General features: G+C 43.4%; 1 protein-coding gene across 1 annotated transcript in view; it reads right to left on the bottom strand.

The window, feature by feature from the left end:
* LOC106588920 (multidrug resistance-associated protein 1) overlaps positions 1-12,550 on the bottom strand; it is a 35,340-nt gene extending 22,790 nt beyond the window's left edge. Inside the window, exons 1-4 of the mRNA XM_014178470.3 lie at positions 12,061-12,550; positions 4,880-5,056; positions 3,869-3,994; positions 1,065-1,202 (exon numbers count right to left, since the gene is read on the bottom strand). Coding sequence (XP_014033945.3) covers positions 1,065-1,202; positions 3,869-3,994; positions 4,880-5,056; positions 12,061-12,102 — 483 coding nt within the window. The 5' untranslated portion in view covers positions 12,103-12,550. The remainder of the gene's footprint in view (positions 1-1,064; positions 1,203-3,868; positions 3,995-4,879; positions 5,057-12,060) is intronic.
* Positions 12,551-20,097: the final 7,547 nt, after the last annotated feature.

The raw sequence follows: 20,097 nt of genomic DNA, 5'->3' as shown, positions 1-20,097 counted from the left end.
TTGGAGTCAACATGGGCCAGCATCCCTGTGGAATACTTTCGACACCTTGTAGAGTCCATGTGCCGATGTATTGAGGCTGTTCTGAGGGGAAAAGGGGGTGCAACTCAATATTAGGAAGCTGTTCTTAATGTTTTGTTCTCCCGGTGTATGTGACTGTGTTGAGTGGATAATACAAATACTGTATTTCCCAGTAGGTCGGTCCCAGTAGGTGTTTGCTGGCTGTTCCTGCCTATAAAAGTGGTGTTGACGTACCTCTGGTTTTACCCTGGGCTGCCATGTTGGGTTGTCTCACCATCACTATCGGTTTTACCTCAGAGCTGTCATTACCGCTGGCCTAAACACTACGTGTGGTAATGTCATACTGGAGGCGATAAGGATGTGATATGGATGTGTGTGTTTCTAAAAACGCGAATGCTGTTACCGCTTTGACAAAATACGAGGACAATGATTGCAGTGTCTAGAAGGAAGAGACACCGGATGAGAGGAGGGGAGTCTAGCAATCTACAGAGGCTTTAGGGAGACAAGAGTTGGCGGTGTCTGTCATCCGCCCTACCATCACTGCAGGGTTTCCTCTGTCGACTTTGGGGAGGCAATGCATTTATACCCAAGTCATGCTAAGTCTAGACTAGAGAACACTTGGTTAATTTTGTGGAGTTACGAATAAAGCATAGTAGGCACAACAGCATCTCTATATCAAGCAATGCACTCTCTAGCCTCTAAGTCTAGACTATGGGTAGACAACCCTAGACCCTAGACAACCCTTCAGGCAAACTGGTTCTGCGGGGTCACTGAGTGCAAACCTAAGCAGACATAACAGTCAGGATGTAGGCATAGCATATTCATCCAAGTAAATTGTTTCCCACGTTACAAAATTACTGTGTGTCATGACTGTTTTGACAGTAGTCTCTATTAACCTACATTCACATAGCGTGTGAGAATAATTTTGACTACTTATCAGTAATATCAGTCATGCAGACACTGAGTATGTTAGTGCCTGTGTCATCACACCTGCTACTTCTCCCATAGACCATAGAGAATAAAGTAATGTTCTACTACCACCATACCTCGTACATAGCCAGCTGGATCTTTGCCCGTAGGGGCACCAGGGAACACACCACCGCCAGGACCCAGAACAGGAAGAGGAAGACGGAGGAACGACAGCCTCGTATCCTCTCCAACTGGATGATGCATATGGCCAGGACCTGAGGAGAGAGTGGGAGAGTGAGACAGTGAGTGAGAGAGTGGGAGAGAGAGTGTGACAGTGAGTGAGAGTGAGATTAGCATGACTTGCATTACAACGGACAGTGAAAGTCAAGCGAGTGTTTTGAAAGGAGAGACCCCCGACTGAGGACTGGCAAGCGAGTCTACTAACTATTACTTTGAAGATGAAAAGGAATCACTCAATAAATCCTCTGTATCAGCATTCACTGTCATTCCCAGTAGTCTCTGGGGCTGAGAAGAAAGCTGAGAAGAATCAATGGCTAAATAGAAAATATTTGTAAGGATTGGATTTGGTTTTTGTTGGTTTTGGAGAAAGAGGTTAGATTGGGATTTCCCTGACCACAGACGCAGCTGTTATCCTGCTGACTTCCTTCAATAAAACAACAGATGTATAGTACTATGCCCTCCACCCCTGCTTCCTTCCATCCCTCCGTCCATGCATTGCTTTTTGCCTTAATTGCACTACATTTATTTTCTCTTATTCAAAAACGTCTCTGAACTCTTCTATTTTGTTCGAATACAGGCTGTCGTTGTAAATATAATAACATTCTTAACTGACTTGCCTGGTTAAATAAAGGTTTAGTAAAATAAGTAGATAAAACAGGACTGATTCCATGTTTTGGGGCACCAGTGTCTATCCGAAAAATCCCTTGTCTTTCCACGGACTGTGTTTTGGCTGTAATTATCTCTGACTGTCTGTAGTTTGGTCAAGTTGAGAAGTCATCTAGCCTTGCCAGCTCATCACTAAAAGGAGAGTGTGGTTATAGAGTTGCATAATAGATACCATACTGGTTCCATTGGATCGGGATGGATGAGCCATCAAAACCACTGAACTGTCCTGTTTTTAAGCAACCAGCCATGATTATATAACGTTTGATAGATCAACAACACAAATATGGTGATTGTTGGGTTAATTTTCAGTTTCTATGCCTATTGTCTGACTAGCCACATTGCAGGCAAAGAAACAGCCTCCAGCCTCATAATTACCAGTATAAACTCTTGATAGATCAACGACACCATAGAAACTAGCCTGGTCCCAGATAGTTTTGTGCTACCTTGACAACTCCTAAAGGTTATAGTGTGGCAAGACAGCACAAACGGATCTGGGACCAGGCTAGGTAGAAACACTATATAGAAAAATATCTATGCTGTGTGGTTGGATGTCAGATTCATTTCCCAGTTTCTATGCTGCTTGGCCTGTTGCTTAACTAGCCACATTGCAAGCAAGAAATGGCCATTCCCTTCTGAGAGGAACCCATTTCCTTGAATGGAAGTCAGTGGGTGGAACTAAGTCCATTACTAAAACCTAACTCAATTCCCTACCTAGTAATTATACAGGAAGTCTTGGTCATTGGGGCGGAAAAATAACTCTGCGTCATGGTGTCGCTGATTACAGCAGATGGCGTGGCTTGCAAGCAGCTCTCATGGTAGGAAGGGAGAGCGACCATGACCACGAACCAGGAGTGAGTCTGTTGAATTTTTTTTAATTCCCATACATTGACTGTATATGGGTCGACGAGGACGAGAAACAAGCAAAATAACGTAGTTTCTTTTGGACACAGTGTTCCTTAGCTTTACGTATGGGAAACCAGAGGGTGGTGGCTGCCATTATGGCTCTGTGTCCAGAAAATTATTGGCCTTGGCTTTTTATTTATATAGCAACCAACCAATCAACTGTAAATATCCTGGCTGGTTAACTGTAGCAAGGTCTTGGATTTCAAATCCGGGTCCCTAATGTGATAAAAAAGTGACCTTTTTAAAAATGGATGCCTTGTGTACCTGGTACAAGAGATGCATTCAGTATTTCTTCACCCAAACAGTTGCTGATATTGACCTAAGAGTCTGAGGTGACCACAGGTGGGCCAGGCTGTCTGATTTGGAGGGACTGAGTCTGTGCAGCACTTGTGTTCGGCCTCTGAGGGAGAGGGGAGTTATGGGTAGGGGGGTCATGGCTCTGTGAGTCAGCTACAGGAGGCACACTGCCCTACATCCGGCCTCCTCCGCTCCTCCCTCTATTCCCAACCCCTTACACCTCTGCCTCTGTCTTAAATCTGACGTTATACCCCCCACACTGTAGTAAACAGAACTTTATTCTATCTAGCTGGACCTCCCATAGTGCACTGCACTGCTTTCCACCGACGTTCTTCTTTGCCTGATCCCAGTACTGTAAATCAGTGCGGAGGATGATCTGAGAGTAGAGTACATTATGTCTTTGTAATCATTGTAAAAGTTGTCACACAGTGTTTATCGACAGAGGTCATGGAGTGCTTTACTTAGCCCCTGCCCTATCCAAGAGTAAATCAGGAGTAAACGACTCAAGCTGCTGCTATACGCATGCACTCCCAGGATCTTCTGTCAGGGAAGCCTCTTTGTTCACGATTGCTCTCTCCATCTACTATGTCTCAGTATCGCCTCTTGACTTCTCTTCCTTGACAGCAGATCCTGGGGGTGCATTCAAAATATATATCATGTATTTCACCTGCTTAAATAAAGGTAGGGGGGAAAAGCACCCCCCAGGATCTACTGTCAGGGAAGAGAAGTCAACAGCAGATACTGAGACATAAACAGTAGATAGAGAGAGAGAGAGAGGGCAATCGTGAAGAAAGAAGCTGAGACAAAGACATTGGCTGATGGTTACAGTACTTACCACAGTCAAGCTGCGTATGATGGGACTGAGGAGGAAGACCATGTGGTTTTGGATCTCATGACTCCTCTCCAGAAGAATGTAGAAGAACTCCACGAAGCCAAATGATGCCAGGAGGAACCCCAGCACCTGGAGGATGGACAGACACCGGGAGGGAAGCAGAGTGAGGTCTACAGTACTGCCATTTTGATTGATTCAAATGTTTTGGTTACTGGGGAAACCAGAAACATGCATCTTTAGCACCTAAATGACAATCTGGACTCTCAAGAGACTCTGGAACTGTCAATCCATATTGTCAAGCCGCATGTCTCCATATTGTAAGTATTTTATATACTTTATACAGTCTGAAGTACAACCACATGGAACATAACAGTGGAAAGTGAGAAGGGATCAATACATTTAAATGTACATGTAACCCTCTTGGAGTGCCATGTATGCCATCCTATAAACTCTTACGTTCGTCCTGTAAACTCTCCATGCTTTCTTGATTACTCTCTAAACCTTCAAGGCTTTTCCCCGCTGATATCCCCTCCTCTTGCTCGCTAAGGCATGAAATTGTCCCCGGCCGGCCCTATATAAACACTCACCGTGTGGTGCTTGGTTTTCACAGTACTTCACACTCATATTAGTTTATGGCAGATATGGTCGGTGCACTCGAACACTCGCCTGGTCTTGTATAATGTTAATGGCCATGCCATGTCTACTCTTGCGGTTTGGTTTAAGACTGGTCTTAAGGCTCAGGACTGGTTGGTGCAGGCTGGTTGTACTTTCGGGTTGAACCGTTGCACTGAATAACACTAAAGGAGCATCCAACAGTGTGTGGGTACTGGGTATCTATTTTTCTTTCATGACTTTACTTTTTGTACCCTGCATCTGCAGGTCACTGGATGTGCTTATAAACTCAGGCTGGTTTGGCTCATAGAGAGAGAATGACTAGAATGGACAATTCAAGTCACTGTTCTGTGATCATTGGACCGACCGTTGACCATATTGGGATTCTATGGGTTGGCTCACCGTCTTGGCGGTGCAGAGAGTGGAGATTCGGATGCATCCACAGTCATGGCAGTAGAGTTTGAGGGCGTAGAAGGGCGCCAACAGCCAGAGGTAGACGCACGGGAACCAGACCAGCACCGTGTTCTGGAAGCACTCTGTCAGGTCCGGTTTGTCTGTGTACCACGTTCGATTCCAGTCCTGGAAAAGACAAAGATAGACCCGTTAATATGCAGTTTAAAATTAGGATGGTAGAGAGTGGAGGAGTAGGTTTCTGCACCATTCTCTGCACTGAGTAGAAGTCATTTCTTTCTTGACTCAATACAGATTTACATTTATGAAATGGAGTATTGTTCATTGTTCTCATGAGTTCATTTTAGGTACATCATTTCTCATTCAGTCTCTAAATTGGCTGTGTTCAAATAAATACAATTCAACCAATTTTCCTCCAAGCTTCGCCTACTGTACTGTCAACTTGAGGAACGTCAATTTGATTTATCAGTCTAACAGTTTACTCCTGTCAGGGTATTAGCCTAGTGACAGATTATTGAGGGCAAGGATTGTTAAATTAACTGCTTGAAGCAGGGCTGAGTCCAGTCCAGAGAAACTGGACGCTGGCTACAGTATAATGTCCCGGTCTGTGTATCTAGGCAATGGAGAGTGAAACCACAGCAAGTCAACATAATCTGCGTGCGTTGGTTGGATGGTTGGAGCTTGGGAGTTTTTCGTCTTTTTTTCTACAGAGCTGAGTCAGTCCTGGAATATTTTAACCCACGGCTCCAGCACGTTTAAAAACTTTCCCCTTTGGAAGGGCGAAGTCAGTCAAAATATTACAGTACATGATGACGATACAAACCCACTTAGACGACAGTGGGATGTATTCTGTTTGTGCCGGCCGAAGTGTGTCGAGATTGCATCATGCAAGCCTGCAGCCCCCGGCGACGGTGGGCTGAAAGGAAGGAAGTCTGACTGTAAAAGCACCAAAATACTCTTAGCCTCTAAGTGCTCTGTTGTACTCTCACCTCTCCCTGTTTATCTCCTCTAAGCCCTCTAACGAGGGGCTGGGTGTCTGGCTGCAGTCTGCATTTTGGAGGAGCAAGAGGTGCCTGCCGAGTCGCGAGAGGAAGTGGGTTTAACTACTACGGTCGGATGGACTTGTTGAGCGGCAGCAATGCAGCATTGTGAATCATACACACACACACACACATACACACACAGCAGCAGCTTGTAGCAGCGGGGCAAGGCAGACTCCCAAGGGCATAAGGGAGAGTGACCACAATTCATAACAGCTGCATGTTGGGTCATTACGCAACAGCAACACCAAATGTGTTACTAGACTGTAACAAATGTGTTATTCATTTCAGTTTAGTTTATCTATCCCACAAGAGGCAATTCTGCTCCTACTACATAAAATACTCCAGATCATGTGTGAGGAAATTCATCCACCTACTGAATATTTTCTCCGTGTAACAGGTATTCTTCTGAAGTGCTAGATGGCTATTGACTCAATGAGTGGGAGTCTTTTTCACAGTCTCTCCTTGGCTCCTGTGGTCAATTTAGGCCTGCGAACAAACACTTTTACAACTTTTATATAAGAATCGTAAGTTGTCAAACAAACTCAAAAGCTTTTTCTTGGTCACCTTGCTCAGCGTTTTCTGAATTGGCTACAGAAGCTTCTTCCAGACCTTGGTTTGGATGGAAATGGAAGGTCTATTTTTACCTATCAAACGCAGTGATGTGAACTGAGGAGAGAGAGCCTGCATGGACTGTGTTGTGCACCTTTCAGTTATCTGAGAGAAATGATACATTCTGATTCCTTTTTGATATCATTCAATTCTTCACTGTAATACTTTACGTCACTGCAAGCATAAATGTGTCTAAAGATCTCAGCCATTTGGCATATGGAGTGTATGTGTTAGCTAAATTGGATCTGTTCATTGTCATTTAGAGAATGTTGTAATTGTCTCGACAGGACTGTTCGTCACTGCCTTTGTCAAGTACCCCAAATTGCAGAGTAGTTTTGATTTAAAATAATGTTTTCAAAACATGTTGAATTGCAGGGTTTCAATACAATCCCTCCAGTTTGCAGAGTAGGTGTTGTCTGAACCACACCTCTCTTGCTGAATGCAGGATTCTCTACGTCAAATTGTCATAATCCACAATGCAAGATAATAACATTTGATTGAGAGGGGATGAAATAATTCTCTTTTCACCTTTCAGCTCTTTGACGAGAACTTTTACCAAAGTAAGATTATGTTTTTGATGTAGCCGCACTACTCTGAAGGGTAATGGCCCCGGGCCCAGGGACATACGTTGCCATAAAATTACTACATATCTTTTATGCGTTCTATGTTTCACCTTCTGTAAATGTTTCATTTGGATGTTCCAGAGTTCTCCCATTCACAACATTATGTTTTATATCTTGTCCCACGTTGGAAATTTTGTTAAAGAGGCTGCTGGCACAAGATTAGGTAGGCCACCTTTGTATACAGTTAGATTGGTGAGCTCTGAAGGGACATCGACTGATAATGGCCATGTTTTTTCTGGCTTTGTTGGCAATATAACTTTTATGGCATGTTACTTGGTAGCAGATTGTTCTAGAAGTAGCAGACTGTTCTATGGATGAAATCTCAATTAGTGTTTGCATGTCTATTCCTGAATAAGACTGATCTGTCAATATCAGGTGTGTGAAAGAAAGAGAAAGAAAAAGAGAGGGGGAATAGAGAGAATGACACAGGGAGAGAGCGAGAGGGGCACAGAGAAAGAGAGTGAGTGATACCTTTCTTCCTGGATCAATGCCATTCTCCAATTTTCGAATAAAAGTACACTTACATCAACGATAGTTCACATGTGTATCTGAATAAGGCTGGCATGTGAGTAGCAGGTCTGAGTGATAGAGAAAGAGGTGGGGGGGGCGGGGGGGGGGGGGGGGGGGGGGTAGAGAGAGGGGGGGTGATTGACTAGCTGGATCAGGGCCATTCTCAAATTTTTGGAATCAAGATACAGAATGTGGAGCTTTGCTCCTATGTGTACTATTAGGGATTACCGGCAGCTGTCCACATACTGATTGATTCACATGCATTGCTGTACTTGATATTCTCAGATATCCTTACATTACCTACGGTAGCATCACATAGGATGCTTAAGCTCTTTGAGACTCCAATTCTCGTGCCACTATCCATGCCATCATTCTACTTAGATTACAGCCAGCACTCTACTTAGATTAGAATGCATGTCCAATACATAGATTTCTTCATTAAGTGGTATGCTAGTGTGGATATTGGAACCTCGTAGCCTAAGGTCTTTCTTGGCAAGGATTATTCCTGTCTGCCTATGTGCCCTAAGTGCACTTACATAGGTACCTATGGCTCTAATGTAATTTGCGAAAGGTCAATGCAGACACTGTGCAACTGTACCTTCCTTGTACCGCAGAGAAGTCTACCTGGAAAGTCTTCAGTAACCTAACTTTGAAATGCTTGAACTCTGAACTTACTCTACGCCCTATAGGTTTAAATGTGTCAACGTGTGCATGATGGGACGGTTTGAACTGAATTCTTTCAGGACAATAAAGTCAACCACCAATGAGCACCTTATAGTAAATTGGCAGAACGTTAGTAAAGAAGACAATCCTACACAGTACACACTACTCTGCCAAGATGCATTTAACCCTGCAGAACAATACATAGTCCTGCCACAATAATTGCATGATACACTATATATACAAAAGTATGTGGACACCACTTCAAATTAGTGGATTTGGCTATTTCAGCCACACCCGTTGCTTACCGGTGTATAAAATCAAGCACACAGTCATGCAATCTCCATAGACAAACATTGGCAGTAGAATGGCCGTACTGAAGAGCTCAGTGACTGTCCCATGTGGCACCGTCCAACAAGTCAGTTCATAACATTTCTGCCCTGCTAGAGCTGCCAACTGTAAGTGCTGTTATTGTGAAGTGGAAACGTCTAGGAGCAACAACGGCTCATCAGCCGTGAAGTGGTAGGCCACACAAGCTCACAGAACGGGACCGCTGAGTGCTGCAGCATGTAGCGCATAAGAATCGTCTGTCCTCAGTTGCAACACTCACTACCGAGTTCCAAACTGCCTCTGGAAGCAACGTCAACTGTTCGTCGGGAGCTTCATGAAATGGGTTTCCATGGCCGAGCAGCCGCACACAAGCCTAAGATCACCATGCGCAATGCCAAGCGTCAGCTGGAGTGGTGTAAAGTTTGCCAACATTGGACTCTGGAGCAGTGGAAACGTTATTTTGATGGGTCACGCTTCACCATCTGGCAGTGCAACGGATGAATCTGGGTTTGGCGGATGCCAGGAGAATGATACCTGCCCCAATGCATAGGGCCAACTGTAAATTTTGGTGGAGGAGGAATAATGGTCTGGGGCTGATTTTCATGGTTCTGGCTAGGCCCCTTAGTTCCAGTGAAGGGAAATCTTAACGCTACATTCTAGACATTCATTACTCTTCTGGGAAGGCTTTCCACTAGATGTTGGAACATTGCTGCGGGGACTTGCTTCCATTCAACCACAAGAGCATTAGTGAGGTCGGGCACTGATGTTGGGCGATTATGCCTGGCTCACAGTCGGCGTTCCAATTCATCCTAAAGGTGTTGGATGGTGTTGAAATGCTTATGTTTCTAGCTCCAACAGTACAGTAATACCTAACAGCACAAAACAATACCCACAAATCCCAAAAATATCAGAACGAGCAATGTCAGAGTCCGAAATGGTGTGTATAGACCATATGGACAGTATGTGAACAGAAAAGGTGTGTACAGTCGTAGTTATATAGGATTCAATGACTATATACATATGGCAGCACTATGTACATAGAGCAACTGTCTCTAAGGTGCAAATTAGAGTACCGGGTGGGAGCCGGCTAGTAAGAGAGACTAAGTTCAGGACATTGTACTGGGCGGAGGCCGGCTAGTTGTGACTATTTAACAGTCTGATGGCCTGGAGATAGAAGATGTTTTTCAGTCTCTTGGTCCCAGCTTTAATGCACCTGTACTGTCTCCACCTTCTAGATGGTTGCGTGGAGAACAGGCCATGGCTCGGATGGCTGAGGTCCTTGATGATCTTCTTGGCCTTCTTGTGACACCAAGGGCTGTAGATGTCCTGGAGGGCAGGCAGTGTGCCCCAGTGATGCGTTGGGCTGACCACACCACCCTCTGGAGAGCCATAGAGCTGTGGACGGAGCAATTGCCGTACCATGTGGGGATAGCCTGACAGGAGGCTCTCAATGGTACATCTGTAGAATTTCTTCAGCCTCCTGAGGTTGTTGCGCTTTCTTCACCACACTGTCTGTGTGTATGGACCATTTTAGGTTGTCAGTGATGTGCACGCCAAGGAACTTGAAGCTTTTGATCATACCCCAAAGATCATACTCCCAAGACATGCTATCCACCTGTATCCGAATACCTGAGACTCGACCCAGGACCCGAGCGGGTCCGGATCCAGAATTCTAAATAATGTCACGGGTCTGGGTCGGCTCTGATATGATTGTCACAGGTTTCGGGTAGGTGGATGAGAGAGAGAGGGAAAGAGAGAGAGAGGAGCGTGTAGCTTGTTGTTGTTGGCCAATCATAAGTCAGCAATGCGGCAATAGGCTACAGTCATAGAGCCTCTGTGTGTGGCAAAAGTTAGGAGATATCTAATCATTGGAAGATGGAATTAAAATGATGAAATTCAAAGTTAAAGGAGAAGGATATGCTACAACGACCAAGAGCCAACATGTAGACTTCTGCTTAGTATTCTGAATGGAGTTGTTGTTATTTGTAACTGGAGGATGAGAAAGCGCATGCACTGCAGCCTCAATTAGCCTAGCTAGCTAAAATTAATTAGCTTTAATAGCTTCACCCGGTTTGATGCAGTCAAGACAGGTACTACGTCACCATGTTTGATGATAAATAACCTAGCTATGGCAGCTATTAGTCTACTATAGTGCGAGTCGGCTTTTTGGTTGGTTGCTGTCTCTCATCTCTTACTCCCTGCTCCCTGTGTCACTCGCTCACAGTTAAGGCTCCTCCCCTGCCTAGTAGAGTGGCACCTCTCTCTCCCTCCTCTCACACTTTATCAGCTCTGGTTAATAAAGTAGCTTAACAAAGGACTTTTCTGCTGCTCCCATCACTCGGATCAGACCTGTTCAGGATTCTACCAGGTCTATACAGAAAGGGTCTAGTTTTCCTCGGGTTACTTCAGAACGGATCTGTATTTATGCATATCGGATATGGGTGGGAAATCCCCAGGTCCATTTTCGAATGAGACCAACGTTTTGGACCCGTGAAGACCTCTATTGCTAACCTCTCACCATTACCAATAACAGGGAAGGTTAGCATTTTTTGGGGGGGTATGATATGTATGCCTCTGTAACTTTCTCACTCATCATTATTCATGATTCAGTCAGGATTATCCGTAATCATGGTAGCATCCACATTTTCCATTGTTATTTACTGTAAAAGTGAGTCCAAATGACACAATACATTATTTACCATTGATATCTATTGGGCACAAAATAATCTGAAACACAACCAAAACAAACCGCAAATGCATCCCACAAGTTTGGCTGCATCATGTTATGGGTATGCTTGTCATCGGCAAGGACTGGGGAGTTTGTTTTAGGATAAAAATAAATGGAATTAAGCTAAGCACAGGAAACATCCTAGCGGAAAACCTGGTTCAGTCTGCTTTCCAACAGACACTGGGAGAGAAATGCACCTTTCAACAGGACAATAACCTAAAACACAAGGCCAAATCTACACTGGAGTTGCTTACCAAGATGACATTGAATGTTCCTGAGTGTTCTAGTTACAATTTTGACTTAAATCGGATTGAAAATCTATGGCAAGACTTGAAAATGGCTTTTTAGGAATGATCAACAACCAACTTGACAGAGCTTGAAGACCTATGCAAAAAGTCTCACTTCCAAAGGTTTTATTTGTCATACATTTTTAATCAAATTTAGAATTTTTCTTCCACTTCCACATTACATAGTATTTTGTGTAGATCGTTGACCAAAAATGACAATTAAATCAATTTTAATCCCACTTTGTAACACACAAAAAAAGTTAAGTCAAGGGGTGTGAATACTTTCTGAAGGCACTGTATTCTAAATAGATTTCAAACAGTTGACTACCGGTACTTGCTCAAACAAGTGAACTTTTGAACATGATGTCCATCATGCACTCACCCATAGAGGATCCAGGCCACTGAGTTCACAAAAGGCATCCATCCACTCCCCTTCTCCTTCCTCCTCACTTCTCTCTGGAGTACAATATATTTTCTCAGGATGGGCACAGGTACTGTATGAGTGTAAGACTCCTCCTTTCTGAAGTAAAATATCGCTGCTCTCAGGTGTAGCCTAGTCACTCAGTGTGTGTCAGTGTTAGACTTCTCCTCAATGAAGGTACATTGTGTATGTCTCTGTGTTAAGGTACACTGTGTGTGTCTGTGTGTTAAGGTACACTGTGTGTGTCTCTGTGTTAAGGTACACTGTGTGAGTCTCTGTGTTAAGGTACACTGTGTGTGTCTGTGTTAGTATAATACTTATGTTAGTGAAGCCACTCAAGTGTTCTAGTGTTCAAGTCAAGTGTTCCTCTCTCTCTCTCTCTCTGACACCTTGTGCTCCTCCAGCAGTTCTGAGTCCCTCTCTGTGTCTCCGCTGTTTATGAGTGTGTCTCCCTGTTAGGTGGGTGGAAGTATTTCTCTCTCTCTCTCTCTCTCTCTCTCTCTCTCTCTCTCTCTCTCTCTCTCTCTCTCTCTCGTTCTCTCTCTCTGTCGCTCTCTCTCTCTCTCTCTCCCCTCTTTTTCTCCAACGTCTGCTGGATCTTGATCAAAACACCACAACTTGCTACTCCCCCTTGATAGGATGGCAGTCTGTTCCACACCCAGAAACACTCCTCTCCTCCCTCTCTCCCTTCTCCTTTTCTCCCCTCGACACCCGTCCTCTCCCTGTAGTAAAGTAGCAGCTTTATCTCCCTCTGTGACCACGAGGAGTTTTGTTTTTGCATTGACACAGTTAATTAGGTGCGATTTTCAGAGTTCAAAGTTCATTCCTGGCCCCTTGCTTGTCCTAATAACCTAGATATGTATGTCCAGCTGTTTGACATCTATGTAAACAAAGGACCATGGGAATGCCATGAATTTCCTACCAGCATTCAGGTGAGAAACACTGAGCAAGAGCGGAACACACGTACACATATATATATATATATATATATATATATATATATATATATATATATATATATACATACACACACACACACAGACACACACACACACACACACACACACATATATATATATATACACACACACACACGCACAGTAATGATTTAGTAGTTCATAACCGTGCCATGCCACTCTAGCTAACCACATACACACACACAGGCAACAGTAGTGTATCAGTGCCCCAGCCAGCACCATGGAGTTGACAGAGAGAGAGAGGGTGTCATTTCTGAGATATATAGCCGTCCATGATGTTGTGTGGAATGCAGCAACTTACTGATTCGTTTTTTGGGGTGTGAATTCTGAGAGGAGATTATGGATAGTGTGTGTGTAAGGAGTTGGAGGGTGTGTATGAGGAACTTTGTGTATATGTGTATATGCGTGTGTGCTTGTTCATGCATGCGTCTCTGTGTGTGTGTGTGTGCGTGCATGTGCGTCTGTGTGTATGTGCGTGTGCGCTTGCTCATGCATGCGTCTGTGTGTGTGTGCGTTCGTTCGTTTATGTGTGTGTGCACGTGTGCGCGTGCATGTGTGTGGGGCAGTTATTGTGTGAGGAGAGTGCCAGATGTGAGGATGAGTAACCCTGCAGCACTTCCCTTTCCTCCAAACCTCAGCCAAACCTTCAAAAAAACTCCTCACAAACACTGACCCCAACAGACATCCATCCTCATCTGAACCTCATGGAATATTTCGCTAAAACCCAATAAAAACAGTGTCTGTGTCTCTCGTCCTTTAAGGGTCTTTGTAGTCTGCTTATAGGTACGGTAGTCTAACATCAGACACACTAACTGATGACCATCACCCTGGTGAAGACCCAAGGGAAAGTTCAGATGGTGCACGGGGAAAGTATGACAGTGTCTGGTAATACCGACACCACAGTAGAGAAACATGGAAAGAAGGGAGGGATGGAGGGAGGGCTAGAGGGAGGGATGGCACGGCAGAAGCAACCCACCATGCCCTCTGCTGTGTCTAACCACGTCCAAAGAGCGTGAAAGAAAATATTACTCTATTTTTCTTCAACGTGAATCATCATCGTCATAAACATATCAGTTCTTCTCAAGGTCACTTGTCTGTCCATGGTGTGAAACCTGGGGGGTAACACTACCCAGTAGTCTCTCCCTTGGAGTCTGTGTAGAATCCAGTTATATATTCAATTCAATTCAATATTCAATTAGATATATTCTATTAAATGTAACTTCAGGTGTTATGACGTGTTCTGGCCTATAGAATAAAACATATATATACTAAATGTATTGAGTGATACTGACATAATGCGCATATTCTTCATTGGCCCCCTTTTTTGTGTCTTCCTTAACAAAGGTCAAAGATGTGTCATAGTCGTTGTGCTTGATATCCCTCCTCTCAAGTGTGACTCATCCACTCTGGGTTGCTCTGTAACATCGCTGATAAGGCAACAGGGTGATAGTGACAGGGGGAGGGGTTTAGAGGAGAGCAATATCTCCCTGACCACCAGCACCACTACGGTAAATGTTTTAGCTTTTATCATGAAAGGCCATCTTCCTAATTACTGGGTCATCCATGTTTTGGTGTGTGTGGGTAACGTAGTCTATGGTCACGGATGCTATATGCTGTCTGTTGTCACATACAGGTGAAGTAATAGGATGTAGCACTAGAATTCTCTAAAACATGATGAAGTAGTTAGATGCATCCAAATGACTCTATGGAATGAGGATGTTGTATATACATTACATTACATTTAAGTCATTTAGCAGACGCTCTTATCCAGAGCGACTTACAAATATACTGTATAGACAGGACAGTATGTCTAATTATTGTGCATTTATAGTACATACTGCTATATATATACTGTGTATAAATAGTACCAGTCAAAAGTTTGGACACACCTACTCTTTCCAGGGTTTTTCCTTATTTTTCCTGATTTCTATATTGTAGAATAATAGTGAAGACATCAAAATTATGAAATAACACATATGGAATCATGTAGTAACCAAAAAACCTTTAAACAAATCAAAATATATTTTATATTTGAGATTCTTCAAAGTAGCCACCCTTTGCCTTGATGACAGCTTAAACATGATTCCACGTATTTATTTTATTTAACCTTTATTTAACTAGGCAAGTCCATATGTGTTATTTCATAGTTTTGATGTATTCACTATTATTCTACAATGTAGAAAAATATAGAAAAACCCTTGAATGAGTCGGTGTGTCCAAACATTTGACTGGTATACCTGGTCAAATAATGATTAATAAACAACTCTATGGGGGGCCCTATAAAATATTTGACTTTTGAATGGTACTGTGTGTGAATATAAACTCAGCAAAAAAAGAAATGTCCTCTCACTGTCAACTGGGTTTATTTTCAGCAAACTTGTGTAAATATTTGTATGAACATAACAAGATTCAACAACTGAGACATAAACTGAACAATGACTAACAGAAATGGAATAATGTGTCCCTGAACAAAGGGGGGGTCAAAATCAAAAGTAATAGTCAGTATCTGGTGTGGCCACCAGCTGTATTAAGTACTGCAGTGCATCTCCTCCTCATGGACTGCACCAGATTTGCCAGTTCTTGCTGTGAGATGTTACCCCACTCTTCCACCAAGGCACCTGCAAGTTCTCAGACATTTCTGGGGGGGAATGGCCCTAGCCCTCACCCTCCGATCCAACAGGTCCCAGACGTACTCAATGGGATTGAGATCTGGGCTCTTCGCTGGCCATGACAGAGCACTGACATTCCTGTCTTTCAGAAAATCACGCACAGAACAAGCAGTATGGCTGGTGGCATTGTCATGCTGGAGGGTCATGTCAGGATGAGCCTGCAGGAAGGGTACCACATGAGGGAGGAGGATGTATTCCCTGTAACGCTATGCATTGCGATTTCCTGCAATGACAACAAGCTCAGTCTGATGATGCTGTGACACACCGCCCCAGACCATTACGGACCCTCCACCTCCAAATCGATCCCACTCTAGAGTACAGGCCTCGGTGTAACGCTCATTCCTTTGACGATAAACGCGAATCCGACCATCACCCCTGATGAGACAAAACCGCGACTCGTCAGTGAAGAGCACTTTTTTGTCAGTCATGTCTGGTTCAGCGATGGTGGGTTTGTGCCCATAGGCGACGTTGTTGCCGGTGATGTCTGGTGAGGACCTGCCTTACAACAGGCCTACAAGCCCTCAGTCCAGCCTCTCTCAGGCTATTGTGGACAATCTGAGCACTGACGGAGGGATTGTGCATTCCTGGTGTAACTTGGGCAGTTGTTGCCATCCTGTACCTGTCCCACTGGTGTGATCTTCGGATGTACCGATCCTGTGCAGGTGTTGTTACACGTGGTCTGCCACTGCGAGGACAATCAGTTGTCCATCCTGTCTCCCTGTAGCGCTGTCTTAGGCGTCTCACAGTACGGACATTGCAATTTATTGCCCTGGCCACATCTGCAGTCCTCATGCCTCCTTGCAGCATGCCTAAGGCACGTTCACGCAGATGAGCAGGGACCCTGGGCATCTTTCTTTTGGTGTTTTTCAGAGTCAGTAGAAAGGCCTCTTTAGTGTCCTAAGTTTTCATAACTGTGACCTTAATTGCCTACCGTCTGTAAGTTGTTAGTGTCTTAATGACCGTTCCACAGGTGCATGCTCATTAATTGTTTATGGTTCATTGAACAAGCATGGGAATGTGTTTAAACCCTTTACAATGAAGATCTGTGAAGTTATTTGGATTTTTACGAATTATCAAAGACAGGGTTCTGAAAAAGGGACATTTATTTATTTGCTGAGTTTATATATATATACAGTTGAAGTCGGAAGTTTACATACACTTAGGTTGGAGTCATTAAAACTTGTTTTTCAACCACAAATTTCTTGTTAACAAACTATAGTTTTGGCAAGTCGGTTAGGACATCTACTTTGTGCATAACACAAGTCGTTTTTCCAACAATTGTTTACAGACAGATTATTTCACTTATAATTCACTGTATCACAATTCCAGTGGGTCAGAAGTTTACTTACACTAAGTTGACTGTGCCTTTAAACAGCTTGGAAAATTCCAGAAAATGATGTCATGGCTTTAGAAGCTTCTGATAGGCTAATTGACATCATTTGAGTCAATTGGAGGTGTACTGGTAGTCTGGTTCATCCATGGGAGCAATTTCCAAACGCCTGAAGGTACCACGTTCATCTGTACAAACAATAGTACGCAAGTATAAACACCATGCAAGTACGCAAGTATAAACACGCAGCCGTCATAACGCTCAGGAAGGAGATGCGTTCTGTCTCCTAGAGATGAACGTACTTTGGTGTGAAAAGTGCAAATCAATCCCAGAACAACCGCAAAGGACCTTGTGAAGATGCTGGTGGAAACAGGTACAAAATTATCTATATCCACACTAAAATGAGTCCTATATCGACATAACCTGAAAGGCTGCTAAGCAAGGAAGAAGCCACTGCTCCAAAACCGCCATTAAAAAAGACAGACTACAGTTTGCAACTGCACATGGGGACAAAGATCGGACTTTTTGGAGAAATGTCCTCTGGTCTGATGAAACAAAAATAGAACTGTTGGGCCATAATGACCTTCATTATGTTTGTAGGAAAAAGGGGGAGACTTGCAAGCCGAAGAACACCATCTCAACCATGAAGGACGGGGTGGCAGCATCATGTTGTAGGTGTGCTTTGCTACAGGAGGGACTGGTACACTTCACAAAATAGATGGCATCATGAGGATGGAAAATTATGTGGATATATTGAAGCAACATCTCAAGACATCAGTCAGGAAGTTAAAGCTTGGTCGCAAATGGGTCTTCCAAATGGAAGACCCAAGCATACTTCCAAAGTTGTGGCAAAATGGCTTAAGGACAACAAAGTCAAGGTATTGGAGGGGCCATCACAAAGCCCTGACCTCAATCCTGTAGAAAATGTGTGGGCAGAACTGAAAAAGCGTGAGCAAAGAGTTGTACAAACCTGACTCAGTTACACCAGCTCTGTCAGGAGGAATGGGACAAAATTCACCCAACTTATTGTGGGAAGCTTGTGGAAGGCTACCTGAAACGTTTGACCCAAGTTAAACAATTTAAAGGCAATGCTACCAAATACTAATTGAGTGTATGTAAACTTCTGACCCACTGGGAATGTGATGAAAGAAATAAAAGCTGAAATAAATCATTCTCTACTATTATTCTGACATTTCACATTTTTAAAATAAAGTGGTGATCCTAACTGACCAAAGACAGGGAATTTTTGCTAGGATTAAATGTCAGGAATTGTGAAAACTGAGTATAAATGTATTTGGCTAAGGTGTATGTCAACTTCTGACTTCAACTGTATATATACACACACTATGTTTCTGGGAACATTTATTTGTAGAGTGCAGTGAGGTTCTGAGGACCTTTTACTCTGGTTCCTTGAAAGTTTTATGAACACTCTGAGAATGGAAATTATTGGTTATTTGGAGGTTTTTTAATAACTTCCTTACAACTTTTAATAACAATGCTATTTATGTATTTCTTTTTTAACTGCAAGCACAGATAGGACACATGGCAATTCAATTCCTTAGGCATTAATAATGCAAACACATTTATTTTTTATTGTGACACGACATCAGTGAGATTTGACCCTATGATCTTCTGGTTTCTATCCATGGAATTAGTCCACTGTTCCACTAGAAGGGAGCTAGCATGCCATGTTTTTTTAGACATACAAAGCTGTTCATTTCAGTCTGTTCAAACAGACCCCATTTCAAAGGAAACAAGTTATCATTAAGATCAGGTGTGGCCGATTAGTGGGCACGGCCAACACATCTGAACACACTTAACAGAGGATAGAGAGAGTTTTGTTGATGCTGAGAACGGAATGTATATATGTTTTTAAAAAACATTCTTGGAACGTTCTTACGTTTTCTTGTGTTTTTTTTATGGAAAGTTTTATTAACGTTCTCTGAACAATTTGAGAATATAATCACGAAATAACTATAGGTCAACCACGCTCTCACCAAGCTCTAGGACACACATGGTTGTCTGATGTTTTTATGTGCTATCTGGATATAGTGTAGTTTAATCAGTGTGACTAGAGCCAACATACCATTAACTCTGACAGGACCATCAAGCAAAGAGAGACAAATACATGCTCAACCCTAAAGTTCAACCCTAAACCCTACCAGCCGTTTCACCCACCAGACAGACCAGTTCCAGACAAGAACTAAAAATGACCTGTCTCAGTTATGTCTCAGGGTTCCAGAGCTCTGAGTTCTGAGTGGAGTGTTTTTACTGGGAAGGACATGGTCCGAGTCAACCAATGGCAATAACAAGGCACACACCACCACAACTAGGGGGGCCTTGAGAGAGACCATAACACCGGCCTGTCTGATGTTTATTTCACTATTCTCCACTCTGGTAATTGCTCAGAAGTGATACTTATGGAGAAGTTAGGCCTCAAAACCTGTGTTTGGCCCCATCTGTGATTAAAAACACACTCATCCGGGGGAATAAAACGTTTTTAAAAAGAATTGCGGCTAAGCTTGTTAGTCTTTACTAATCAACTCCAGACCAGACAGAGGAGTATGTTCTGGTAATTGAACGGTAGTAAAACAACGTCTGGTGCATTGGACAAATCGGGGAATCTATTTTCGGGGGGATTTGTGCAACATTAAGGAGCTCAATGTGTACCTGACTGCCACTTCACTTTACCAGTTCACATATACCGTTTGTGTCTCACAGGCGAACAATGTGAAATTGGTCTGTTGTCTGTCTGTAACTGCCCTCTATAAAAGTCCATTGGTCAACGTTAACAACGTTAACTCTCACCTCAGTCAATCATAGGTGTATATTGGAGTCCAGAGGAATGCTTAATGTTACAGTTGTGTCCAGAATTAACTCTATGGCCTGTAGACTTGGCCTTATAGCAAGACGTTTCAGCTGGAGAGAGACAGGAAAGTGGAGGAGGTCAGGATTTGGAGGTGTTGCAATCCTGCGAACCAAGGGTGCACATTGCACACGCACACACACACTTACACAATCT

Source organism: Salmo salar, chromosome 02 (genome assembly GCF_965601325.2).
Source record: "Salmo salar chromosome 02, fSalSal1, whole genome shotgun sequence".
Taxonomy (NCBI): domain Eukaryota; kingdom Metazoa; phylum Chordata; class Actinopteri; order Salmoniformes; family Salmonidae; genus Salmo; species Salmo salar.
This window is presented reverse-complemented; position numbering and strand designations above follow the sequence as displayed.